Raw genomic sequence first — 27227 nt, forward strand, 5'->3', positions numbered from 1 at the left:
CCCCCTTCCATCCCGGCTCCCTTTCACTGCCGCCCCCAGCAGAGAGTGAGATTTCGGCACCGGTTACATAAAGCCAGGCACAACACTGAGTCAGGCACGGCGCCAGGCCAGGAGTGGGGCAGGGCAGAGCATCCCCAGAGGCTGGGGAGGGGCAGAGCATCGCCGTGAGCTGGTACCCATGTGTGTGTGTCCCCCCAAAGCCACGGCTTCCCCTGGGATACCGCTCCCATCGCAGCATCAGAGCAGCCAGGGGATGCTGCCGGCGTGATGCAGGGAGGCCGATGCGCTGCCCAGCTCCAGGGCTCGTGCCCTAAGTGCGGGCATCGCTGCGGGGTCCTCCAGCTCCAACCCCTGCGCCTCCTCCCTGCTGCCACCGCCGACAGCCCCAGCTGGGAAAAACAACTTACTGACCTACTTCGGGCTGCGGCGCCTCTGATTTTACACAACTTGATGGCACCGTGTCACAGCTGGAGAAAAATGGGACGCGAGCCGACGTGCGGAGGGCAGCAAGCCCAACGCGGCAGCGTGACAGGCAGCCTGTGGGGCAGGAGGAAGGCAAGGATGCTGCGTTTCTCCATCACGGCACTGAGCCTGTCCCTGCCAGAAGCCCCGGTCAACATTTGGCCCCAATTACTGAGCCAAGAGCACTGCTTACTGCGGGAGCTGATGGCTGTGAGTGGCTTCTGCTCCCCCCGTGCTGCAAATGCTTCCGTAGCCCCACTGCTCAACCTCCAACCCCTCCCCAGCACACAGCCCTGGGCCCCCGCAGGGAGCAGCAGGGATTCATATCTGCTAATTCCTTGCAAATCCTCGGAGGAGAGGTGCCAGAGACATGAAGAGGAGCATGAGATGTGCTGCAGCCAGAATCCGACCTGCCATAATAATTTGTTCAGCTCTAATCCCTTCCCTCCGGGGCTCGCGAGTATTAATGATGACACACGACACTCTTGAGGAATGGGCCGATATCGTTATGCTCTTTCCAGCCTCCCCCATTCATTCACTCTGCAAAGCGGGGAAACTACGGCATCGAGAAACGCATCAAGACAACACCTGGTTAAGCAGCGACCTCAGATAACGCACACGAAAACGTTGACGCCACTCAGTCCTGCAAAGTAAACTTCCCTCTGGGGGAATGTGAAACAGCACTCCGGCGGGTGGCAAGCACCTGGATTTATTCCGTTACACCAGGCTTCCTCGGCCTGATACAACGACAGCAGCTTTATCAGGGCACGCGGGAGTGAGGGGTCAGGAAGGCTTTATCGGCCGTGCAAACAGAGCCAAGGAGGCAACCCCGAAATGCTCAGCGTGGGCAGGGGTGCAGCCGCATCCCGCAGGTCCTTGGGTGCAGGGCTCTGCCGAGGGCCCCGCAGGATGCAGACAAATGGCAGCGAGTGGAGAAGCGGCGCTGCGGGGAAAGCAACGCGGCCGTCGTGCATACGGCAGCCTGGAGCCAGGGCTGGCTGCCTGCCACACGTCTCTCTTTAGGAAGGAAGAAGACCTTGAGAAACAAAAGATTATGCAATGCACAGCGGAGTAACCTGTGCCTGACCTCTGTGGTTGACATACTACCTCACCCCCCAACCCTCCTTCCCCAGCTTCCCAGCCCTCCTGGATTTCCAGGGGGGATCCTGCCGGGTCTCACTGCATCGCCACGAAAAGCTGGCTGCAATCCTCCGGCTGCAAATGTCCTACAGCCTCCAGGAGCAGCCTGGAGCATTGCAAGGAGCAGGAAGGAGAAAACCCTGCCCCCTCCGCCGGGCAGCGATGCATGCAGGTGCCCCCTCGCTCTCCAACCGAAAAGCCAAGCAGATTTGCCACGCACATAGCAACAGCAGGTCTTCCTCCAGAACCAGCAATCATTGACTGTCATTGCATCACAACAGAAGCCGTCCCTAAGTTTTATCGCCGGGCAGCTTTAACCCCGCGCTCAAAGCACGCTCATAGCACAGGGCTATTCCAGCACAAGCAGCACCGTGCTGCTCAGCAGCTGCTGCCTCCCCTCGTCTCCCCGCAGCCCCATTCAACGCCTCTCCAAGCCCTTCAGCTGTCAGCCTCGAAGCAGATCCCTTGGCCATTTTGCTCCCCGTGCAGAGCACCTTCCTCCCCTCCGCTGCAGCACATGCCCTGCATTACGGCTCGTGCTCCGAGCGCCCCGCACAAAGAGAGAAGGACAGAACGGCATGCTCACCTCATTTATTGACAAGGATTGTCGGGAGTCGAGATTGCAAATGAAAGGCTTGTTCTTGCAGGAGGCAAAGGGGGAGAGGAGGAGATGCGAGGCAGCGGGAGCAGGATGCAGGCGCTGGCAGGCTGCTCAGCTGGTCGGCTCCTCTGATCACATTTTTTTGCCTGTGTGGTGGGAAGGATGGAGCAGTGCCTTCAGCTCAGCTCATCGGCTTTAGACTGAAATTTCTCCTTCCATCTTCTCCCCATGAGCCCCGGTGGAGCGAGGAGCCTCATACCCGAGCTCTGGGGCTTGGGGGTGCTATTTGTCCTTGTAGTCTACAGCCATAGAAAGCCCCTTAAATCCCTCCTAAGGAGGAGGGCTTTCTGCGTGACAGACAAGGGGACTTGCCAGTCAACGCCGAACCGAGAGCACCGAGCCGCCCGCCCATGGAGGCCTGCCAGGAGCAGGGGGGCTGTGCAGGGGCCCTGGGCTTTGCCCCTTGCCGTGGGATGAGTTCTCAGCTCCGTGGCTGGTGCTGGCCGCCGTGTTCCTACCGAGATGGGGGTTTCCTCCATCTCAGGACACAGCTGCCCCAGAGCAAGCAGGGTTTGAGCAGCACAGTGCCCGTACCGTGCTGCGAGCAGGACTTGCCGTTAATCCCTGCCCTTGTCGGGCAGGAGAACCCTATTGCCTTTTTCTCACTGCTATGGTCTTTGTGGCTTCCCACAAGCGCGGCCGTGCTGCGAGCGTGTCAGAGTTCAGCACAGGAAGCACGCGCTCGCAGCAGCCAGGGGCTGTGACACAGTGACGAGTAGAAAATGACAAACGATTATGATTCATCCGTTTATTTATCTATTCATTTATTTATTTATTTTCACATCCATGGTTTGGGGAGGGCTGCATTCATATCCCCTGTAGGCGTGGTGATGCTGCTGGGAAGGGCTTCGGGAGGGAACGCAGCAGAGCAGTCCAGCAAAAAAAAAAAAAAAAACCAAACCAAAACAGAGCTGTGCCCGTGCTTGGTCGTACAGCCAGGGCTGCCTCCAGCACGGTAATCTGTGACAACTGGAGCAGACAGCGTGGGCGGTGAGATCCGTCCTGATGGTCCGTGAGGCGCCGTCTGCCCCCTCCTCCTCTCTGCCACTCATTGCCCCGCTCTGAAAAAGGCTGAAAATGGCAGGAACGGGACGAGGAATCCTGTCTGCAGGTGCGCATTGTATGCGGTGCTGCTCTATCCTGGAAGCAATCTCTGTTAGAGGAAGGCAGAGCCCACGGCCGCTCCCAGCGCTGTGCATGGTGTGTGCGGGCGGGCCAGGCCTCACGCTGTGCAGATCTGGGGTAAATCTGTGAGTGAGGAATGCAGCCCTGGTGGGGTCAGGGCCTCCGCAGACTCACAGGACCCTCACAGCCCATGGCTCAGGGGCTGAGGGCAGCAGTACCGTTTGGACGAGGGATAATGCAGCGTTTAAAGGAAGTACCGACCCGGGAGAAGCGTTCGCGGCCCGTGGGAACGCGCCCCAGGCGTGTCAGGCCGAACCCCGAGGCCGTCGCCATAGTAACAACGCTGTGGGCTCGGCCCTCTGCAGGACTACAAATCCCATCACCCCCCGCGGCCGTTACGTGCTACGTAGTGCCGTTCCCGCCCAGTGCGCACGCGCCTTTTTCACCGGCTGTGATTGGCCGAGCGGAGGGAGCCAATAGGGGGCGGTGTTGTTGAGAGGACGGCTCTGTCAGGAGGGGCTGAGGCGATGGCGGCTGCGCTGGGTGGCCTGTGGGCGCGGGCCGCTGGCGGCAGGTAATAGCTGGGGGAGGAGCGACGGGGCCGAGAGGGACACTGGGGCCGGTGGGGATTCCTTCTTCGGTAGGGTCGGCCCGGTCATTGCGGCCAGAAATCTTTTGGTTTTCCTCTCCGGAGCCTTCTCCAAAGCGAACAAGCCGGCTACCCCAGCCTGCCTTCACAGGAGGGTTGTTCCCGCCCTCCGAGCACTTTCGTGGCCCTCCTCTATACCCGCCCAGACAGCTCCACATATTTCCTGTGCTGGGGACCCCAGTGCTGCGTCCAGCAGCATTGCAGATAGGGCTTCACAAGGGCAGAACGGAAGGTGCAGTCCCCTCCTGCCCTGCTATCACCCCTCTGTTGATGCAGTCCAGGATATGGTTGGTCTTTTGAGTTGCAGGTGCGTATTGCTGGCTTATGCCCAGCATTTTTGCACACCAGAACGCTCCAGTCCTTCTCTGCAGGGCTTTGCACACTGGGTTCTCCCATTGCATATATATATATATCTAGGATTGCCCAGACCCAAGTGCTACATTTTGCACATAGCCTTGTTAACCTCATTTGGTTCGTATTGGCCTGCTTTTCAAACTTGTATTTATCTCTATTTATTTGTGTTTTTTCTTCTTTTATTTATTCATTTTATTTACATTTCCGAAGGCTTTTTCTGCTGCAGCAAGTTGCAGTCCATCCCTTCCAGCTCCGGTCAGCGTCAGTCCTCACGTATTGTCGGGAGCTGCCTCTGAGCCGCCTCTCCTTGAAGCCCACAGGCACCGTCCCCTCCTTCGCCAGCCCACTGCCCACCTGGAGCCATCAGCAGATCCGCACAAAGGCACGTGGGAACGAGTATCAGCCTAACAACCGCAAGCGCAAACGGACCCATGGCTGGATCAAGCGCATCAGCACACCGGCCGGGATCGAGGTGATCCTCCGGCGCATGCTGAAGGGCAGGAAGTCACTGACCCACTGAGGGTTTGGTGTGGGGTGAGCTGGAACAGAGCCCTGGAGCTGCCATGGGTTTGGAGCACCTCAGCTTGAGTCCTTGTACTGAGAGAGGGACTGTGGTGGGCAGCAGCAACCAACTGCTCCTACCGCATTGGAAGCGTGTGGGGAATTGCACTGGGAGTGGCCTCCGAGGGCTTTGTTTGGCTGCTTTCTGCTTTTCTAATTGTAGGATTATTGCCACTTCTGTGTACAATTGTAAAATCACCTTGTGAAAACAGAAGCAGTAATTAAAGCCTAGCAACTTGTGCTGAACTCCCTTCCCTAATTGTTGATGCAGAGTTAATGGGGAGAGGAAAGCCAGCTTGTTCACGGGTTTGCATGTGCCAGGGATCCTCTGAAGGAAAGCACCAGCGTGGAACAAGGGCTGATGGCAGAGAGAACTTTAGACTGGTCAAGTCCACGGTATGTCTGCCCCGCTCTGTTGTCCATGGGAGGTGCTCAGAAGCGTGGAGGCCTTGGCAGCTGCTCTGGGCTGGAAGGGAGAGGGGAGCCCCACACGTGTGTTTGGAGCTGTGCTCATCTGCACCAGCCAAGGGAGGCTTCCAATGTTTGTTAGCAAATTACTCTGGACTGGGAGCCCTGAGCAGGCCTAGAGGCAGCGCTTGGGATTGCTCTGGTAACACTGCACGTGTGCTCCCAGCGCTGCTAATGAATTGCTTCGTTGCTAACACGTAATTAACAGTGCTTTCATCGACGAGGGCCGAGGACAAACGCAGCGGGCGGCCCCGCACGGACTACCGCTCCCAGCGTGCCCCGCGGCCGACGCCACATCCGGGTTCCTCCCACCCTCCTCCGCCTTCCGAGCGGCATTTCCTGCCTCGACCGGATCCCAGGCTCCTCAGCGCCGCGCTGACTGACGGCCGCGACGCCCAATAGGCGCTGGGCGTGGCGCCGTGCGGACCAATGGGCGCGCGCGGGGCGGGCGAGCGACGACAGGCAGAGGCTGTGCGGCGGGGGAGGGGCGGCTCCTCCCGGCTGGCGGCGGCGAAGATGGTAGGTGCGCGCCCCCCGCCCGAAATGGCGGCGCCCCCGGCCCGCCCCGCTGAGGGGAGCGCGGCCCCAGGGCCCCTCCGCCTCGGCAGGGCCCTCACCCTCCGGTATCCCCGCCCGCAAGCTCGAGGGAGGGCGGCGGAGGCCCACCCTGAGGCGGGGAGAGCCGCACCCTCCGGGCTCGGCCGTGAGGGAGAGCGGGCCCCGCGCCGAGGGGCGCAGACCCCGGGGGCGGAGGGCTGTGGTACCCCAAGATGGCGGTGCGGGCGGCTCAGCTCGGGGGGGGCGTTCCTTTTCCGGGGGGGCGTGGGGGGTGGGGACGCCCCGGGGCGGTCTAGGTGGGCTCCTCGGGGCTGGAGGCTGTGGTGCCTCGGGGTGGGGGGCTCCAGAAGGGGCGGAGTGCCCACGGGGAGGGCTGGGGCTGCCTGGAGGGGGTTGTGAAAATGGTGGGGGCAGTGCTGGGGGCTGGAGGGGGGGGATTTTGGGGTATCTCGGGTGCAGGGCGTTCTCCTGCCCCCAGGGCTGCGTCCATGTAGGGACTGGAGGGGGAGGGGGGGTTATTGGGGAACCGCTGAGCAGGAACAGGCACCGGGCTGCTGCCTGGTCCCCTCCCCGTGCAGCGACATAATCGTTTTTTTGGACGAAGCAAAGGGGCAATCGGCGGTGATTGCCCCTTGTGATCTCCATGAGCTGAGGCTGAGCACACAGGGGCAGTTCCCAGGGCGGTGCTAGCACCTCTCGCCTGGCCCATGTGTGCACGTTGTGCTCGGTCTGAGGCCTGCTCTCAGTGTGGGTGCTCTGGACATCATATCCCAGAGCGTTATTGCTGCATTTCCTTTCAGAATCTGAGAATGGGGTGTGTATGTGGTTTATTGTTACCTTTCTGCTTTTAGATGAGGACTGGCATCTTCCTAGGGAGCCGAGCAACCCTGCTGACACCAGAACAGTTTCTACGTCACTTCCCAAATCGTAGAAAGAACCAGTGTTGTCTTCCCAGGTTGCTCAATCACGTTTGTTGTGGTGTTTTGGGGCCTTTGCCTCTCCACAAAGGAAATGAGGCGTCTCCTTGGTTCTGGTGCTGGTTTTGCACTTCCACACAGGGAGCTGCTTCACTGTCTTGGCCCAGGCATGCTTTCCTTGGTTGAAGAGTGATAGAAGGCATGCAGGGGGAACAGTTCCTCGTGTGACATTATATCACAGTTATTCCTTGGTGTTTCTGGTGTGATAGGTGCATACTCAGGGCAGCGACCTACTGAGCCTACTTTATCTTGTGCCTTTGGAGCAGATAAGACTCACTGTACTCCAAATATTGTCTCATTGTGAATATCCAGGAATGTGGCTCCTGGCAGTTCTCCCGAGGGGACCTTTTTGGTGATCTTTGAGATTGCATCAGCATGTAACTGTTGAAATGTGCAGGTATGCAGCAGCATTATCAGCAGACCAGTCCTGTTACTGACAACGGGACTTCTCAGTTGTGTTGGTGATGAGTGCTTAGCGTGCTGGCTGGCACCTAGGTTGGAGCAACATCCTTTTGTTGCTCAGTTATCCTAGTGTTTCTGTTGTTTTCTGCTCTAGCAGGCCTGGGGGACAGGGGAGCATTGCTGGGGGCTGGAATTGTCCCCCCAAGTGACTTCAGCCCTGTGAAAAGGCAGAGTTGTGGCTGAGAGCCCATACTTAGGGCTGTGCATGTTGGAGCTGAGGTCTGCAAGTGCAGTGTGAGCGTGACAGCCCTCCTGCTTGCAAGTCTGCACTTAGCTGGTGTGTATCTTGCTTCAGTTGCTGGAGGGAGAGGGGGAAGCAGCACGTTCTCCATTTAAAATGCATTTCGACCGATCATTTTGATAACATTCAGCAGGAGCTGGGCTCTGGAGGTCCTGCCTTGGTCCCCCCGTGCAGCAGAGCAGTGGGCTCTGTCCTGGAGCGCTGGCGACGCGAAGTGGTGAAGGCAAAGGGAAATAGCATCGCTCCTGGAGGGGACGAGGCGAGCAGGAGGAATTTGCGTGTGGCTGTTTGAGTCCAGGTCCCTTGTTTTAGCTCAAACTTGATGTACAGGAAGTGTCGAATGTGGAAACTAAGACGTTGGTAGAGTTCTTTTCAAGAACAAAAGGATGAATAATCTCTTCTGGTTTGGCTAATTATAGCTCTTTGTTTTGAATTAGAGAAGTGGTGTTAATAAAAAATAATAGCTTCTATTTAAATGAAAACAACGTCTCCCGACCCCGCAGTTTCGTAGCAAGAGTGTCCATTTATTTGTTGCATCTAACATTGACGTTGCACGGCTTCTCATCTCCTGCTTTACTGCCCTTTTGTAATTGCTTGTAAGCAAGGGGATGTCTGTGCAGGGTTAGCATCCCTCAGTGTGCGGTGTCACTTGGAGTCTCTATGCGAGTGCTGTGGCAGTGCGGGCAGCTGAGCAGTGACTTGGGAGGGCCCATCCTGGGGCCTCTCCTGCATTTATTGCCCATCTTCTGGCTCCTTTCACTCCATTGCATAGCACCTTCTTTTGTCTGCCTTTGCTGTGAGTGAAGAGGCACCAGCAGGCTTTTCAGCCCGGTGTTCTCCTGACCCTGCAGTGTTCTCCCACCCTCTTTTTTTTTTTTTTCTGGCTTTTGAGAAGGAAATTCCCGTTTCATGCTGGAACGCCTTAATTAAACTGAGAGGGCTCGGCGGGGTTCCTGCTGCTGGTTAGTAATGGCTTTGCTGGCCCGTGTGCTCAACGCTTTCACTGTGAGCAGTGACCTACTCCCACCACCAAAACTTGGGGTGTTTTTGGCAGCCCTGGTAGCTGTGACGCAGGAAGGGTGCGATCCTTCTCTGCAAGGTTGGGCTGTGCTGATAAGAGCTGGGCTTTTGTGGCCACGTGGGCTTTGGCGCTTTGTGAAATCGGCCTTGGCCTGTGACAAAGAATGTTCACTGCGAAAGCAAAAGAGCAGCTGGTCGCTGCGATGTCACAGTTGGGGCTTCGGTCACGGTGTGGTTTCTCTTGTCATGGTTTGTGCTGGTGAATTACTCCGGGCTGTGCTGGGTAGGTGCTGCTTTATCACCCGCGTGCCTGGAGAGGTTTGGTTAGCAGCTTAATAACCGAGTTCTTGAGCTCTGCGAATATAAGGAGCCAAATGCAGAAGCTGGGGGTTCGCTTCCTTTACAAAACCAGCACTGGGTTTTTGTTTCAGTATCCCAGAGCTCTCAGGAGCTGGGGCCTGGCAACATCCTTCCGAATCCCGCGGCCATTTATCTTAATGACCCAGCAATTCCTTTGTGAGTCAGCACAAAGCAAACAGCAGCCGGTATATCACTCTTCCTTTCCTCACCTCCTTCTTTCTTTGCCTCCTGTGTCTTTTTAGGCAGATTTTTTGAAAGGATTACCGGTCTACAACAAAAGCAACTTCAGCAGATTCCACGCGGACTCTGTATGTAAAGCATCAGTAAGTATTGCGCATCAGCCCTCAAATCCCGGTGCTTGGGGGAGGTTTTCCTACACTGCTCAAAGGATACTGCAGTGACACGCACTTGAAATGAGCGTTTTGTTTCTTAAAGCAACAAAAAAAAAACAACAACCGTGTGTGCTTGCAGCTGATAGTTCATGAGTTGAGGTTGGCAAGGAAAACTTCCTGCTTGCTTTGGTGAGGCACGCATCCTCCCGTCAGCCAAACCACATCTGTGCTGCTGTCTTTGTGTGTGCATTCTTCAGTGATAGACTGAGGCTTTTAGTCTTATGCCTTTAGCCTTATTCTAAAGCTTTTACAAGCAAAAATCTGTTCAGCTGGCGTGAAAACACATGAAAGATTGAGCTGCTTCGTTGTCCTTCGAACATGTTGTGAAAAGTAGTGCAGTGTCATCTAACGGGGAGGGATATCGGGGTGCATTTGTGGCCTGTGTTTCTGATGGCCTCGGGGTTGGTGTAGCTGTGCTTCAGTTAGAAATCACCTTCTCACCGTCTTTGTTCTGTAACTGTTCTGATTCCTCTATAGAACAGAAGACCATCGGTATACCTTCCCACGAGAGAATACCCATCTGAACAAAGTAGGTCTGCCCCACTGAAAGTTTTGGGGGTTTTTTGGGGTGGGTTTTTATTTAACTTTTTTTCCCTAACATTAAAAATATGTCATACGTGATCTTGCTTATTGTAGACTTCAGATCAAGTGATGTTCTTGAACAGTTGCCACAGCAATTAGCAGTGTATGTCCAGCTATTGCTTTTTTGTGCTTTCCCTCTGAACGTATTTAGTGATTGCTGTTCCTAAATACCATCCTTTAATACAACAGGCCACGCTTAGTATGTGAAATGTTGTCGTATTACTGCAGTTTGAAAAGTTGTCTGTCTTTAAAATGACCTCAGCTCGTTTCTCTCTTTCTTTGGCAGTTATAGTAACAGAAAAGACAAATATACTTTTGCGTTATTTACATCAGCAGTGGGACAAAAAGGTATGGCTGCGTTTCCTTAACGTCTTCATTTGCTGACTCTGACTGAAAGAGCTGAATGTTGATTACAGTCGAGATGCTGGTGATGATTAAAAGGAAGTGATTCGCTCCTTCTGGACTGTGCTTCAGTAAAAGGAGGCTGTGTCTGCGCTGCTCAGAGTGGACTTCTTTTTATTCCCTTTCGATGTAAAGGACACTAATACAGTGGTTAGTGTAGAACCTGGGAGACTTCAGTTATGTTTCCCACTTAGTGCAGTCTCCCTCTGTGGCCCTTACAAATTGGTCTCCCTGTGCCTCCGCTGTCTGCTTTACAGCGAGGGTAGAGCTCCTCTTCCCTCCTAGGACTGTGAGGAGAAGATGGATGAGCTTGTGCAGAGCGTGGCTGCACTAATGAGGCCGTGTCAGTTACCTTGGTTATGAAATCAGAGCTCCCATATGAGGGCTGCACAATTAGTGTGCTCCAACTGGCAGCACGCAGAACCAAGGCCGTGATTGGGAGTGGAGGTGTCAGAGCTGGGAGTGTGAGCGTGAGAGAAGCAGCATTACGGGATCCTCAGAGCTGGAAGGGAAGGATGTGTGTGTGGCAGGAACCTGTAGGGATTTTGGTGAGGTTAGGGACCGACTCAGAGAAGCAGGGAAGGGAACCTTGCTCGCGTTTGTGAAACATTTGAAATCTATAAGCAAAAGATGCTGAGAACGATGATTAGGATTCTAGCCCCACACTCAGATACGGAGCAGGAGCTCCTGGCTTTGGGCTGTGTGCTCGGTGTCTGTTAGGTCATCGCCGTGCTGTGTGCCATTCTAGAACTAAAGCTTGTTCTCCTGGCGCTAGCTCCCACCAGAATCCAGCGTTTTGGGGAGTTTCACTCTGACCTTCTTTGTCCAAACAGAATGCGGCAAAGAAGAGAGATCAAGAGCAAGTGGAAATAGAAGGTGAGAACTCGGCGCCACCACGAAAAATCGCTCGGACAGACAGCCAGGATATGAACGAGGACACTTAAACTCTCGGGCCTCTGCTCTTCTACTTTGCAGGCGCTTCCTGTTTTGTCTCAAAGTGTGTAAATTTTGCCCCTTGCCCCCATCTCTCACCCCTCCACTATGCAGCCCAAACCACTTTTGACTTCATAGGAGCCAATGTATTTATTTCTTTTTTTTCTCCTTTTTTTTTTTTTTTTTTTTAATTTATGCCGTAAAACTTGCGGAGCCATGGTGGAACCATCCAGTAAAACGTGTAGTGTAACCTTAGCTCCTCCTTTCTAAAAACATACACTGTCACTTTAACAGGTTTTGTTAAATCTGTTACCCAATGAACCAGCTCTAGCTGTGGAAACCTGGGAAGGAGACGTGGGTCATTGCAGAACCCCAGAGTGGTCCGGGCTTTCTGGTTCGTGTTCCCATTGACATAAGTGGTTAACTCTTCTTTGGATGTGCCCAGTCCAGCCAGAAGTGTGGGGCCTCGCTATTCTTCTCAAATATTCTGAAATTGGCACTGCACTTAAAAAATCATAATCATAATCATGGATGTCATTTAGGATTATGTTGATCTTAGCAAATGTGTTGTCAACTTGGTCTATCAGTTGTATTCTTTTGGTCTGTTCTGTAAGGGCCACGGTCATTTAGCAGCGTACGTTATCTCATGCATAGGTGGTCATGGAGAATTCAAGTGAAAGGTGTGTTGCTTGTGTTGCTCTTAAATTCTAACAGTCTCTTGGTCTTGAACAGACTGATATGTGCAACTTCTCCGTTGGAATAAATGGATACTTTTATCCTATTCTGAGTATTTGATCAACAGTGTATTTAAGCAGCAGCTGATGGATGGAGTGAGGTAGGCACCCTGCGGGCAGCGCTTGGTGGATGTGTCTGGGAGCACCTCAGCATCTCATCTGGTTCTGCCTCTGCTGCCAGCTCTGACTAATGGTACGCTGTGCTTTCTGGTGATATTGGCCTCTCTGGAACGGAGTCCGGGACTTAGAGTTGATCAAAACGTGAGCTTCCGTGGTCTGTGCTTCAGACCAATCTCTTTCGGACTGTGACAGCTCAGTGCCTGTTACCTGTAACCCTCCACTGGCTTCAGTAAGAGCAGAAATGGAGCCCCTGAGTCACCTGGGTGGATCCAGAGTTCGGAGACCAAAAGGAAATGACCACCACCACCCGAAGGGGACGGGAGGTGTAGCTTAGTAACGATGTCTTGTCTGCTTTCACGTAAGGAGCTGACTTCACACTGTGTTAGTTTAAATCGATACGTTTCTAACTGTGTTTTTTCCTCGTTCACGAATCCAAAACGCCGAGAAATCTGAGGAACGTTGTTCTAGAGGTCCTGGAGAAGCCCAGTGCTGTGCAGCCACCAGCTTGGAGGACAGGGCTTCTGCTCCCCAATTCTGCACCACGTCCATTCCCACCAGTGGACGCCACGTGCTCAGGTGTGGGGCTGAAGGGGACACGAAGGGAAACAGACTGTTCCTTATGAGTGCACGTTGCAAGGCAGAGCCTTGGGGAGAGCAGGGCACAGCTCTCTCACGACTGCATCTTTAGATGTATGCTAGGCAGCAAGTTTCTGATGCGGTGAATGAATTTAACGTGAAGTTAACGCTGAGTAGGTTAGAACTCTGTCCCTGCCTCTGAAAACGTTCCCTTTTTGCTGTGGCAGTAACCTCCACATTACTGGAATGTTGCTGAAAGTGCCAACCGTGTTGGTGAAGATAATGAATACTTAGAATTCCATGAGATTTACTGGCAGTGGCGAGAAGACTCCTCCCAGAGTTACGCCGTCAAAAAGTGCTTCTGTGCAAAGTGCAAGACGTTAAGTGAAGGTGCTGCTTTAGCGTCTGCTCTCACAGGGATCATCTAAAGCTGAGACTGGAGAATCCTTTGAAGAGCTGTGAGATACCAAAAGAGGAAACGGACATGCAGCTGGTGGTAAAGCGTGACCAATTCGTGTGTTGGGCAAGTTGGAGAGCTGCAGCCTTGCAGGCTCGTGTTTGTACAGTGCTTTGGAGTTGTAAAATGCTGTATACTTGATTGATATGGCAAGGTTTGGGCTTTGCTGACTTCTCTGCTAGACAGAGTGATGTACTATTAAAGAGAGTTGGCACTTCCTTCCTGTTGTAAACCCCCGTCTCTGTTCCCTCTGTGTCTTTAAAAATGGCCTGGTTGCTTACTGGAGCCTTTGTAGTCTTTCAGATATTTTTAAGAGATGAAAGAAAGTTGCCTTTTTTAAGCAGTTCTGAAGTGATGGAGAAACTAATCTTCAAAGAGACATAAACTTAAGTATCAAACTTGTCTTTCTCCCCTCCCTCCCCCCCCCCCCCATTTCTGGTTGTGTACAAGCAGTGTGGATTTCTGATAATCACAGTGAATCTTTCTGCTTCCCATCTGACCTGAAGCGAGAGCTTGCTTCTTTCCTCCTTCCTCCTCCAGCCCCGCTGTCTGTGCTGCTGCTGCCTGCAGCAAGCTGTCCTCAGGCTGCTGCACTTTGACCCTATCCGTGTCCTACATGGTAAGTGCATCGAGTTGGAGTGTTGCATGGAAGCTCTTGGCCTAACTGTGACTTCCTGGTGCCTTAGTGCATTGCAAACAACAGGGAAAAAAAAGAAAAAAATCCCTGGATTTCTCGCTGACCGCACTGTTTGTACAACACCTGGTGATTCTGACTCTCTTGTTACAAGGTGACTGAAATCTAGTGACCCTCAGGGGTTTTTTGTAAGTCTGCGTAGTGGTATTTGTATTGTTTCTGTTACGATGTATACTAAAGGTTTGGCTTTTTTAATGAAAACTTGAGATGCTTGTCAGAGACCAGAATATTACGATGATGCTTTTTTTTCGTTGAATAGGGAATCTTTGCTCAATAATCAAAGCAGCAGGACTTCTCTCTACGAGGGGACGACAGCAGGGTGCTCCTGGGAGCAGCTGAGCTGTGCTCTGGGTGAGTGTAGGATGTCAAAAAGGCGCTGCCTTTTTCTTTAACATATAGCTGTACTAGTGACTGATGTGCAGGGAAACTAACGCTTTGTTGAGGCTAATTCTTGGCGTCGTGTGAACACTTTTCTTTAGGAGAGACGTAGTTAACCCCCCCCCCCCTACTCTTAACACCAAATTAGAGGTGTTGGAAGGAAGAGCAGACTAAGACGTTCTGTTCTGTCAGTGGTTCCTGCCGTTTGTGGATCCCTGCTCTGTATTGTCTGAGTCTTTTCAGGTCAGGTAGCATGGTTGGCTTCCAGCTGCTTCCTCCCTTCTGTCCTTGGAGGTTTTTCCAGGCCCTGCACATCCCGCTGTGCACCCACGCCGCGCTGTCCGTGCTTGGAGCAGGGGAACGGAGGTGACCTCTGTAATGAACACAGGGAGATGCAAAATGCAGCAGAACTTGTGGCAGGGAGGTTGGTTTGTGTATGAAGCTGCCGAGCTGCGAAGGGCTGTTAGCAAAGCCTGTAGAGCTGGCAGGCATGTGTGAAAGTTCCTGACAAGCCCCGAAACCGCGCTGAGCTGCGAAGAACAGAGCTGAGCAGTGGGATGGGAATCTGCTGCAGGGGAGGGAGCGCCCGAGGCCGCGGCTCAGCCTGGAGCTGGGTGTCACGCTGCCTCAGGAGCAGCAGGGGCAGGCTGAAGTCTTCAGTTGCACTTCACCCTAAGAATGGAACCATTTAGATGTGTTAGATCTGAATGAAAAGGAATAGTAGTCCTTCTTTTCTTAGCGTAGGTAAGACATGATGCATCAACAAGCATGCTGGTCCCAAACAGATGGGAGAACCCGGGGGCACGCACAGCCCGGGCACTCCATCCTCACCCCACTGCGAGCAGGGGCAGCTGTGCCCGTGTCAGGGCTTTGCTGAGGGTGGGAGGGCTGTGAGGTGTGCTGCAGTGCAGGACAGCTGGAGAACAGGTTTCCTTCCCTCCTGCCTGTGCCTTAAGCAGCACTTCAGTGGTGGCTGTTCAGACTGCTTCCCCCGAGACAGATGTTGAAGGTGCTGGGTGTTAATCTTAACGCTTTCACTCTGTGTTCTAGGTAGCTGGAGCAGGTATAACTTCAAAGCTTTGTTTTTTTGCTGAGCTCTTTCTCACTGGCCTTAATGGCAAAGACTAAGCACGGGAGTCTTGGGTTTGATTTTTATTTGTTAAGCGCTGTGGCTCTCGGCTGTGCTACCACTTAGCATTTCCTGGCTTGTTTACTTACCATTAGCTTCATTTTTTTTTGAAAGATTTTTCAGATGGACCTGCATGACTCTGATAGGAAACCTAGTTTTCCTGCTTTACTGACGTCAGCCTGGCAGCAGGGGAGCTGTGCGTGACCAGAGGGGTTCCAGCTGATCTCTCTCCGTGCCACATTTTATCTGATTTTTCTGCTGTCTAACAAAGAGTGGGAAATCCTTTCCTTTAAAGGAGAGAGGGCTGAGTTTACCTGGGAGCAGCGCAGGGTATTTTTGGGAGCAAGGCAGAGGATGCCCAGAAGGAGGTATTGCATCATGGCAGCGCAGGCTGACCTTCATGCCATGCCGACTGCGCTTTGGGTTTCTCTTCAGCTTCCCAAACAGCTGTGCAATTACTGGGGAAAAAAAAAAAAAAATCTACACATTGAAAAAGCTGAACCTGGGCTGCAGGGAAGGAGCTTTTTTATTTTCCTTTGTAACTGAAGCGAGGGAATGAAATGCCAGCTTCCAGATCGCTAACAATGAGACTCTGTTTTTAAAGGCAAACTTCCCTCGCGGTCCCCAGGCGCGATGAACTGAGACTCCCCGTGGGCGTGCTTTTAGAACGAGGTTGTTCTGGGGATAGTTGGAAGAAGTCCTACAGGAGGTCCTGGTGCTTCCTGAGGAGCTGAGTGGCTTCAGCCTTCGGTGCTGTTGCAGGTTTTGCCCGTGGAAGCCCCGAGGAGGTGGCTGGCTGGCGAGGTGGGAGGGCTGGGTGCTGTGGGGCAGCGGTGCTCGCTGCCAGGCAGGGTTCTGCCTTCCCATCCCTTCAGTCCTCCGCGTGGAGGCAAGAGGCAGCCCCAGCCCTCTAGGCAAGCAAAGCTCCCTTAAAGCTGCCTTGTGCACAAGGGCAGCAGCTTGCTCTCTGTTGCTACCACTCGGCTTTTCATTTCCTTGCACTCATGAGCAAAGCAAACTTCATTTGGCGAGCAAACTGCAGGAACGCGTCCCGCTGCTCCCAGCTCCGTAAACACCGCTCGTCCTGGTTAGCTCTTAGCAAACTGCCATGCTGGCACTGCCGGGATGCTGCTGTTTGCACACACCCACACACGCAGTGCTTCTAGCTGAGAAGCGCACGATACTAACAGCTAAACCGGTCACATCTAGCAGGTGTGGGGAGGGCTGGGGCTGCCTGAGCGTGCTCCTCGCTGATGGCTCTCACATCCAGAGACAGGAGATGACGAATCCCTTACTGTAAGGAGCAGCGTGAGGTCTGAATGGATGCTCGGAGCTGAGTCACTGCGCTGCAGCAGTGCCGGCTTCCAAACGCCTTCATTTCTTATTCATCAGCTCCCGGTGCCTCTCGCAGCCTCCGTGGGTATTTTTAGTGGGAGCAGCCGTCCTTGGCCAGCCGTGCACTGGGACAGAGCGTCTCAGCTCCCCGCTCCCTGCCGGCCCCCGCCGCTGCTGGCTCCGTGCAGCACGCGGGCTGGCCTTGGCAGCACAGCATTCAGCTTGGGAGCCCGTGTTCCTTTCCACCCGTCTCAGCAACTCAGAACTTTCCCCTTTTGCAAAAATGTTTGTCGGGTGGGTCCGGGAGAAGGGGGGGTTTTCCTGACAGCTGCGTGTTGGCAGAAGGGCTGCCGTCGTGGAGCGACTGTAAAATACCGCTGTTAGTCGAATGTCGCGGCCGTGGTTTGATTTTTTTTGTTGTTTTGTTTTTCTTTTTGCAGTTATTTTTAAACGATTCCGTGTTTGATACTGTGTACAATAAATTTGCAGAATTTAGAGGACGGCCACTTTCTTCATTCTTCCTCTGCCCCTTCCCTCCCACTGCTGACACACGGGAGAGCTGCGCTGTGGCTGCGGGCCGACCCGTGGGGCTCGTCCACGTGTCACTGCCTCCAAGCTTTGCCCTGTGTTGGGGGACCAAGAGGGGTGACAGCAGCACTGATGTCCCTTCTCTGTCCCCCCCCCCCTACCCCCCCAGGGATGGCAGCACCGAGGCTCGAGCACAGGTCCCATAGGGAAGTAACGTAGCACGCACCTCGGGCTTGTTGAAATATACTTTTATTGCATTTCTGCAGGTTTTACAAAAATATGACAATAAATTAAAAAGAAATAAATAACCCCCTTCATTTCTTTCAGTTTCCAAAGAAGTAGCACACAGCAAGGGAGGAAAAAAAAAACAACAAAAAACAGAGAAACAGTTCCCTCCTTTGTACAGTAACTGCCCAGAAGTGAGATACCAGACAGGTGGCTGCTGGAGAAGTATTTTGTATAGAGAAACATTTAGAAGTGCCCTGGATGCAGGGCCCTGTCCTCTGCTGAATGGAGCAGGAATTGGTTGTGCCAGGACTGTTACTGCCAGGAGAGAAACGGGGCAAACAAAACTCAGTCTAAGAGCAGCGTGTTATAACCGAGAGCTGAGCGAGAGCTGACCCGGCGAGCCCAACCCGAGAGGAAGGAGAGAAACGAAATGGTGAGTGGGGGAAGGGGGGGGGGGTGGCTCTGCACCTCCCAGCATCCAGGGCACAGCGGTGGTGGGGTCACCAGTACCCCTGCTCCGTGCTCTGGGTGCTGCCCTGCCCTCGTCCCGTTGGCTTGTTCCCCTTTCCCTGCTCTCACCCCAGAAATCCTCTGCGGGGGCAGCGGGGAGGGGAGGGAGGGGGAGGTGCGTGGTGCCTGCTTCCGTGTGGTGGTGGGGGGCAGCTCTGCGTGGGGAGCCCCCGGGCACACCAGGGCTCAGCGTGGAGAGCGTGGCCATGGCACGGCCCTGACCCTGCAGTGTGGTGAGCGGAGCACGGAGCCTCGGTGCTGCCCCGGCCTTATTGCTGTATTGATGGCTTGGTTCAAAGACAAAAGGAAAAAATACACCGTGTTGGGGGGAGAGATGGGGGGGGAACAACCTGACGTTTCTGCAGCCCAGGCCTTGGGCCAGGCACAGTGATGGGGCGGCCGCCCCAGAGCCCTCCTTCCCCCCAGTTGCTTTGGAGATGGCGGGTGGCTCGGCGGGGGCAGCGAGCAGGGCTGGGGGGCTGCCCCTCCCCCTGCCCTAAAGCGAAGCAGCGCCCAGCGGAGCCATGGGCAGCCCCCTCCCCTTTGGGCTGGTGGCTGCCAAAGCACTAACACTACGCCCAGCGAATCCTCCACCTCGCCAGAAGCAAAGCTGCTCCCACCCCCCCCCACCCACCGCGTGCCCCCATCCTCCTCCCAGGCTCCAGCGTGCGTCCGTGCGCGAGTGCCTTATTGCAAAATAATTCCATGAAATAGGAAAGCGGAGAAGGCGAGGGAGCGTTGCAGGTTCCAGGGTGCTCCGAGCTCTCGTCTCCGCCTCCTGCAGCCATTGCATGAAGAATTGGCAGAGAGTCGCTCGCGTTGAGTTTTGTTTGGGTTTTAGTGCAAGAAATGCTGCCCGTGCCTCGGGGACGCAGCAGCCGGCGCTCGCTGCTCACCCCCTCCCTCCCAGCCGCTCTCCGGGCAGCGCACCGTCCCCGTGGTGCAGCGGGACGCAGCGATGGCTGTAGGCACGGGTGAATCGGGCTCCTCATTGCTGTCCATCCCTCTGGAGTGGAGCTGTGGCCCCGAGCTGCACCCTTCAAAGCTCTGTGGGTCTAGGGACTCCGAATCCTCCTTGGATGACCACCTGGGGACGGTGGGCGCGGAGCATTGCCCGTCGGTGGTGCAGGAGGGGAGATGCTCCATCCAAGGGCACCACCAGACCCCCATGGGGTTGTGATGGGGTCCCAGCAGAGGGGCTGCGATGGTGGGGCCAGCGTGGGGCTGGCAGGCCCGTGCTCACTCGCTCCCAAAAATCCGGCTCAGAGTCTGTAGCCCCCACTCTCCTCCTCCACCCGTGGCTCCGTCTCCTCGCGGGCTCCATCCTCTGGGGCCCCATTGAGGTGGGACTTGCTGGGGCCCGGCCGCTCGCCCCCATCCGCGGAGGGGCCGGCACGGGGCTGGGGGGAGGCGGTGGCCCCGTTGCCGCCGGTCCCTTCAGACTTGCCGAAGTTGAAGAGCTTGCCGGGGTTGAATGGCTTGGTGGGCGACTGCACCTTCTCGGTGGCCGCGTCCCTCTTGGTTTCGGGGGATTTCAGGAATTTGAAGCTGAGGAAGCCGGGGAGTTTGTTATCGCTGCTGGTGGGGGACTGGGGGGACCTGGCGGCTGTGCTGCCCGCCCCGGTCCCCCCGGAGAGGAACTTGCCCTGCAGAGGGATGATCTGCTTCAGCTTCATGACGTTGTTGGTGGCCAGCAGCGAGCTGGGCCGCTTGGGCTTATCGGAGCCGTGCGCGGAAGACCCCCCCGAGCCCTTCCCTTTGCCCTGGCTCTTCTCGTGGGCCGGGTCCTGCCCGGCAGCCTCGGCCTTGGCCTCATCGCGGTTGGCCTCGCGCTCCTTGCGCGCCTGGTACTCGGCGTGCCGCTGCCGCTCCTCCTCCTCCCTCTTGCGCCGCTGCTGCTGCTGGAAGTGGTGCTGGGCCTGGCGCTCGTGCTTCTGCCGGCGAGAGCGCGTTGGGAAGGGGACACCACGGGGACGTCCCATGTGTCCCCGTCCCCCACGGTGACACCTACCTTGAAGGCCTCGCGGCGCTGGTACTCCAGCTTGGCCATCTCCTCGGCCACCCACGCGGGGATGTCGGGGATGGCCACTTGGATGACGTACTTCAGCAGCAGGGCGAAGTGCTGCGGGGACACGGGGTGAGCCCTGAGCACCCCACCGCCCCCTCCCCAAATGGGAGACCCTACGTTGACACTGCCCTACCTCCAGCACCACCACTGAGATGATGGCTCCCTCGGGGCTGAGCCAGGGGAAGAGCCGCTGGAGCTGCCCGCACTGTGCGATCAGGTAGCAATTGACCACGATGGCCAACACGCCCATGGCCTCCATCACCTTCTGCAAGAGGCACAGCACCGGCAATGAGCGCAAACCCTGCGGCCATCCTGGCCCCCTACGGCCCCCAGCCCACCTGCCACTGCCCGATGCTCTCCACCCGCTGCCCGAAGGGCCGCTGCAGCCCCGTGCACAGCTTGAAGGCGTCGCTGCGGATCTCGATGATGTTGTTGACCAGCGCGCACATGGCGGCCAGCGGGAAGGCAGAGGAGAAGAGCACCACGTAGCCAAACTGGATGAACATCTCCTGGTAGTCCTGGAAAGTGTCCTGGCAGGAGGAGGAGGAGGTTCCAGGCTGGGCTGGATGGGCCCATGGGCAACCTGGTCTGGTGGGGGGCACCCATCCCATGGCAGGGGGTGGAAGTGGACAGTCTTTAAGGACCCTTCCAGCCCAACCTTTCCATGGTTTTATGATCTTTAAGGACCCTTTCAACCCAACCATTCCATGGTTCTGGGATCTTTAAGGACCCTTCCAGCCCAACCATTCCATGGTTCTATGAGGAGGAGGGCATGGCGGTGGGGCCAGGAGAATGCTCCATGCTGCACCGCTCACCTCGTACTTCTTCATGCAGCTCTCCACCTCCGCCTGCGTCAGCTGCGTCGAGTAGTCCTCCTCGGGCGGATCGATCCACGACGCCCGGTTCCTCCTGCGCCCTTCCTCCTCGCCCTCCTCCTCCTCCCTCCTTCTCCGTGTGACGCGTGGGCCTGTGGCCGGCTCCGCTGCCTTGGCCGGGCTGCCCGGGGGGCCTTCAGCGTCCTCCTCATCATCACCCAGCTCGAAGACGGAGGCGGGGTCCATGCCCTTCTCCACCATGGTGGGGCTGCCCTCCTCCAGGAAGCTCTCCTCCTCGGTGCTGAGGGGCTCGGTGCCGCGCCGCTCCGCCTTCTCGATGAAGCTCACCTTCTTCAGCTTCAGCCCACAGTCCAGCGCGCTCTCGTCCTCCGAATCTGACTCGCGCCGCTCTTCCTCCTCTTCCTCTTCCTCGGGCACCCCGCAGCCCCCATTCAGACACTTCTTCTCTCCCCGCGGTCCCTCGGGGGCTGCCCCGGCGCCCAGGGGTGCGCGGGGGTGGGCGAGCAGGCGGAGGACGGCGTGGGACAGCTCGCGGAGGTTGCGCAGGCTGAGCTCCCCCCGGCGCAGGCGGCGGTACAGGTGGGGCTGCGACACCTCCTTGATGTTCTGCAGGAACTGCCGCGTGATGAGCAGCGTGGCCAGCATCTGCGGGGACACCGCTGTCACCGGGGGGGGGCCACCACCCCGACATCCCCCTCCCGACCCCATCCCCGCAGAGCAGGGCACCCATCCCTGGTGTCCCCTCGGTGTCACCCCGACGTCACCGATGCCATCGGCCACGCGTGTGCCACCGAGGTGGGGATGGGAGCCCCAGGGCTGGGGTCGAGGGGGGGGTTCACGGCGGCATGCACGACCCCCGCCCTCCCCGCTCCTACTTTGGATACTCCCAGTCTCCAGCAAAAGCCCAGGAGGCCCTTAAGGAAGATGAGGGAGAGGTGGAGGTGGAGGAGGATGAAGGGGAGGAGCGCCTCTTTGAGCTGGCGCACGAGGCTTTGGGACAGAGAGAAGATGAGCAGGAGCTGCGGAAGGGACAGACGGACGGACGGACGGACAGACACAGACAGAGAGACGCCGTCAGCGGCCGCTCGGCCTCACTGCGGCATGCGGGGACCCGGGGGGGCAGCGGGGGGCAGGGGAGGGGTGCAGGCGCTGCTGGCTGAGGGATGGATGTCCGTCTGTGCGCACCCAGGGTGGGACGGGGGGGTCCTGGCTGCCCCCGCGCGGCCCCTCACCTCCTTCAGCCGCTCCATGTCTTTGAGGTAGAAACCGATGTAGAAAAGACTTAGGTATGAATTTACAAACTGAAACTGCGGGATACAAGGAAGGAGGGGGGGGGATTAACGCGGGGCGGGGGGGACACCAAGACCCCTCTCCACCCCCCTATTCCCCCCCCGCCCTCCCTTACCAGGACGATTTTGATGATGAGGTGTTTCTCGTAGGCACTCTGCAGGCGGTAGTTTTCTGCAAAGCCAAAGGGTTTGCGCTCAGGGGGGCCCCGCTGCTGCCCCATTCCCCCCCCCAGCCCCCCGGCCCCGCGCACCCATGTCGTTCAGCCAGTAGGCGATCTTCTTGTAAACCTCGTCGCAGGTCGTGACGATGACGGCCAGCACGATTTTGGGCAGGAAGCGGAGGATGCGGGGCAGCTCCTTGACGCTCAGCACGAGCTCCTGCAGGGACGGGGTCACCGGGGGTGGGGGAGGGGGTGGCAGCGCGGCGGCGGCCCCCCCAGGTGTGATAACGTGGCCCAGGCCCCACCTGGAGCTGGAAGCAGCCCAGCATGATGAGGAAGACGAAGGAGAGGCAGGCGAGGCAGACGGGCAGGCTGACCAGGCACTGGAACAGCAGCCGCTTCCAGGGCGGGTAGTAGAACTCCTCGGCGCTGGTCACCGGGCTGATCCTCTTCACCCCCTGGCGGAGGACGCGGCGCTGTGACCCCACTGCTGCTGTGGGGCCGTGCTGAGCGCAGACCCCTCCGGCGGCCACACACATCACAACGGCGCCAGTTCTCCACGCCCGCCCCACAAGACCCAAAGGGACAGTGCGCGGCCCCACAGGGACCCCCTCCAAGCGCAAAGACCCCCAACCAGAGCGCTCACCCTGAACTGGGGCCGGGGCTCCTCGATGGACTCCGCGGGGGTGTCCAGCGTCCCCCACTTGTAGGCGAACTCGGCCCCACGGCGCTTCCACTCCTCCAGGAAGAGCGTGGCCCAGACGACGTTGAAGATGGCGAACACCACGCAGCAGATGTCCTGGCTGGTCTGCGGGGGGACGGCACCGGGGTCGCTCACCTCCCACCGCCCCACAGCCACGGTCCTGGGGGGGCCAGGTGGCTCCGACCCCGGTGCTGGGGGTTGAGGTGCTGTGCAGCAGCTGATAGGATTGGGAGCGGCTCCGCAGCAATGAGGACATTGAGGCGCCGAAGGGAAAGGAGGGGAGGATGGGAACCCCCACCCCCCCCCAGCCCCCGAAGCGTTGGCATTGGCCCCATTTCCTGCCCGCCCCCCACCTGGTCGCTCTCGGTGAAGGTGTAGAGGATGGAGCCGAACACGGCAGGGTACACCATGGCCGAGGTGTAGAAGCCGAGCCAGGCGAAGTACATGGCGATCTTCACCCCGAAGTAGTCACAGATCTCATCTGGAGGAGCCGAGGGGGAGTGAGTGGGGCCGGGACCCCCAGAACCTCCATTTCCCCACCCCCCCACCCCGGGGCCTCACCGAGCGGCTGCGCCTCGCAGATCGCCTGCACCCACGACTTCATCAGCCGCTTGAGGATCCTCTGCTCGTGCAGCGGGAAGACCTGCTGGATGACGCCGCGGGCCGCCAGCTCCGGGACTGCGCCGCGGGCAGGGGGTGAGGCTGGGACACCGCTGTCCCCCCCCCAGCACAGAGCGGGTTGGGACAAAGGGACAGCGAGGAGGGGGGGGGGCTCGGTGCCACGTGGGGACCCCGTGTCTGAGCTCGGTGACAGCACCGTGCGCCTGCTGTCCCTGTGTGCCGCAGGAATGGGGACACCAGGAGGGACAGGGATGCTCTGGGGACAGCGGGACGCGCTGCCATGGCACGGCGGGGACGCAGGGAGGTGGGGGGGCGGGGGGAGGGGGCAGCAGCCATGCCGTGCCGTACTGTGCCGTGCCGTACTGTGCCGTGCCGTACTGTGCCGTGCCATACTCACTGATGGGCTGTCCCTCCAGGAAGTGGATGTTGTGCAGCGCCTCGCCCTGCTTGGCCCGCAGGTTCTCCAGCCAATACCTGATGATGTTTTGCCGTTCCTACGGCACCGCGGAGGGGTGAGCTGGGGGGGGGGGGCACGGTCCCGCTGCCCCAACCCCAGCACCCCGAATGTGACACCCCTGTCCCCATTGCGCATCCCCTGCCATGTCCTGTCCCCCGAGACTTATTTTGTCCCCAGCGTCAGGGTACCCCAGTTCCCTTCTCCAGCTGGGGAGGGGGAGAGGACCCGTGTCCTTGCCCCGTGTCCTCACATCCCTGCCCGGGACCCCCATCCCCCCCCATCCCACCTGAGAGGTGAAGAAGTAAAGCTCATTCTCGATGTTCTCGTAGATGTAGTCCTCCTCGCAGGAGAAGCTCCGCATGCCGCCCCCGAATTCGGCTTTCACCGGTTTCCGCAGCCCGATCTCATCGGCCCCACGCAGCAAACTGCAAAGAGGGGACGGGGCTGGGGCTGGGGCCGGGCTGGGGGCACGGCCTGGGGGGTGGGGAGGGGGTTGGGATGGGAAAGGGGGGATGGGAGCACACGCACCTCTCGTAGGTGGCGGTGACGAAGAAGGCGTAGGCGCGGGTGTGCTTGTGGTGCCGCACCTGCACGATGAGCTCGGGGATGCCGAGGCGGATGTGGTTCAGCAGCCAGAGCAGCGTGTGGTCGTCCGTGGTGTCTGCGGGGGGAGGGAGGGGGGGACACCGACATGTCCCTTCGTCCACAGCCCCGTGCCCACGTCCCCAGCTCCGGTACACAGCACCGAGGAGCTCCGTGCCCCCCGCCACACCACGCGGTGCCCCTCGCACCTGGGAAGGTCATGAGCACATCGCAGTTCTCGGTGGGCACCGTCTTCATCCAGGCTTTGTGGGACATGATGTAGCGCCCGGCTTGGAGCAGCCGCTTCCCGAAAAGCTTGTCTGCAGGGAACGGAGCGGCCCTGTCAGCCCCATCAGCCACCCCATAGCCCCACAACCCCACAACCCCACAACCCCACAGCCGTGGGTCAAGCGCCGGCACAGCCGCCATGGGGACAGGGACCATGGTGGCCGTGGCTCAGGTTTCTCCTCTGAGTGCCTGAAAAAGCTCTGACAGCTGCGGGAGGCGTCGCATGGCTGGGCATGGCATGGCAAGGCTCACCCCCCACCCCCCCGCTGCCCCCCCCTGCTCACCTCTGCCCGCAGCCCCACAGCGGTGCCGGGATCCGGTACGGCCGCAGCGCCGGGAGATGGGAAACGGCAGCAAAAATGGGGGGAGCGAAAAAGCAGCCGGTCTCCATGGAAACGTGGGGAGGCCCCGTGCGGCGGCGATGCGCAGGGATGGGGACAGTCCCCAGGGTCCCTTTGTCCCCCCCCCCCCAGCTGGGACACGGCCCCCGTCCTGCTCTGGGCTGGCCCTGATGGGAGGGGATTATTGTCCCTCTTTGTGGTGTCCCCATCGGGGTGTGCGGGGACCCCACACATCCCAGCCTGGCTGTGGGGCAGGATGAGGCCCCACGGAGCCAGCGGGTCCCACTGCCACTGTCAGCTGCCAGCCACCTCCATGCCTCAGTTTCCCCTCCTGTCCCCAAGCGGGGACGTCACCGCTGCCAGCTTGCCCCAGGGCAGGGAAGGTCCCGGGGCAGCGGAAATCCTGCACAAAGCGGGCAGGGCCGGGCCCCAAAAAACAGGAAATGCTGGACGTGCAGCAGGACCTGCACTGGGACGTACACCAGGTACTGCACCAGGACACGCACTGGGCCCTGCCCCAGAGCCGAGCAGGGCCCCCCAGCAGCCCAGCTGAGACCCAACAAACTCATCTCCCGTGCTGCCACCGTGCTGAAAGGCCGGCGCTGCGCGGCACTGTGGGCACAGGAGCAGGACGGTGCCGGGCCGACGGCCGGAGGGGGTGGAGGGGCAGATCCTGCGCGGGGGCACCGCTCGCCCACCCCACACGCACGGGGACGGCCCTGGGGGCGGCGCGGGGCCCGGCACAAGTGTGGCATTGTCAGTGCCAACGCAGCTGCAGAGCCGGGATGGCACCGGGGGAGCGGCTTCAGCTGGGGATGGGGTGACTTCGTGGGGACCCCCCCCCAGCTCCGCTTCATCCACGCTGCCACGCGCTGGGACCCCCGGGCTCAGTGGGACCCCCACGGTGCTGGGGCATGGATGGGGACGAGCAGAGGGCAGAGCGAGCGGTGCTGCTGAATTATTGACGCCCGCAAAGGGAGGTGTAACCTTACGCAAAGGGGAGGGGGCACCGGGGGGGGCACAGAGCCGGTGTCGCGTGCCCGCGTGCCCCACACACACGTGTGCAATACCATGCGTGTGACCCTGCGGTGCCACGCGTGTGACCCTGTGTCACAGCCCCGGTGGCACCGCACTGCCCCACAGAGCCGTGGGTTGGGGGTGTGGGGTGGGCACCCGCCCGAGGTCACCGGGAGAGACGTGGGGGGGGCTGCAGAGGGGTCTCAGCACAGGTCTTGTCCCCTTGATGGTGACTGTGCAAAGAGCACGGGGTTTGGGGGGGGGGGGGAACAACCCTGCTGCCCCATCCTCCGGCCTTGGGGCCGTTCCTGCTCCATGTCCCCACGGTTCCCCCCCAGGTCCTCCCGGTGCCACCCCGCAGCGTGAGCACGGTGCTGCCGCCCCCCCCTCCCGGTCCCCGCAGCCACCGCTCACCTTGGGGTAAGGTCACCGCAGCCGCAGGGCTCCGGGCACCCAAGCACCGCCAGCAGCCGCCCCGCGGAGCGCATCGGGAGCACCGGGCGGTATCGCGGGGGGGGGCACAAAGTGGGTCACGCTGCTGCCACGGCACCCCCCGTCCCAACACGGCCGCATCCCCGGCGGTGTCACCCGCTCGGTGTCACCCGCCGCGGGGACCCGGTGACAAAGCCCTCATCCCGCAGCCCCCGCCCCCACCCCGCCCTGGGGAGGTGGGGGGGGTGGGGGGGGCACAGGGACCTGGCCGGCGCGGGGGCAAATGGCCCTCCCCTGGGGGGGGGGACATGGTAGGGAGGGGGCACAGCAGCCCGAGGGCCGGGGGGGTGGCTGCTGTCTCCCCGTACACACGGCGCTTTGCACGCAGCCCGTCCA

General features: G+C 58.4%; 4 protein-coding genes across 5 annotated transcripts in view; 2 read left to right on the forward strand and 2 right to left on the reverse strand.

Annotated features, from left to right (window-relative positions):
* Positions 1-2649, reverse strand: part of ABHD8 (abhydrolase domain containing 8) — a 7893-nt gene extending 5244 nt beyond the window's left edge. The window contains exon 1 of the mRNA XM_021378714.1: positions 2189-2649. The gene's annotated coding sequence lies outside the window, so the exon portion shown is untranslated. The remainder of the gene's footprint in view (positions 1-2188) is intronic.
* Positions 3817-5198, forward strand: MRPL34 (mitochondrial ribosomal protein L34). Its single transcript, XM_021378367.1, has 2 exons — positions 3817-3962; positions 4602-5198. Exons 1-2 carry the CDS (start codon positions 3916-3918, stop codon positions 4909-4911), a joined length of 357 nt encoding a protein of 118 aa, XP_021234042.1. The 5' UTR covers positions 3817-3915; the 3' UTR covers positions 4912-5198.
* Positions 5350-17265, forward strand: DDA1 (DET1 and DDB1 associated 1). Of its 2 annotated transcripts, none has more exons than XM_021378365.1 (5): positions 5350-5939; positions 9281-9361; positions 9908-9959; positions 10299-10360; positions 11248-17265. In XM_021378365.1, the coding sequence occupies exons 1-5, from the start codon at positions 5850-5852 to the stop codon at positions 11356-11358; spliced, it is 396 nt and encodes a 131-aa protein (XP_021234040.1). In that variant the 5' UTR covers positions 5350-5849; the 3' UTR covers positions 11359-17265. The 2 variants fall into 2 exon arrangements, with proteins under 2 accessions (XP_021234040.1, XP_021234041.1); XM_021378366.1 differs by lacking the exon at positions 5350-5939 and adding an exon at positions 6175-6196.
* ANO8 (anoctamin 8) lies at positions 19299-25073 on the reverse strand (the record flags this gene model as incomplete). Its single annotated transcript, XM_021378364.1, is given in 16 exon segments — positions 19299-19970; positions 20048-20158; positions 20238-20369; positions 20443-20634; positions 20920-21585; positions 22173-22247; positions 22346-22401; positions 22481-22607; positions 22696-22848; positions 23037-23198; positions 23447-23574; positions 23655-23771; positions 24112-24208; positions 24458-24596; positions 24700-24832; positions 24963-25073. Coding segments are annotated over 16 exon segments (3071 nt in total), but the record flags the coding sequence as incomplete, so codon positions are not given.

Source organism: Numida meleagris, chromosome 27 (genome assembly GCF_002078875.1).
Source record: "Numida meleagris isolate 19003 breed g44 Domestic line chromosome 27, NumMel1.0, whole genome shotgun sequence".
NCBI classification, from domain to species: Eukaryota; Metazoa; Chordata; class Aves; order Galliformes; family Numididae; genus Numida; species Numida meleagris.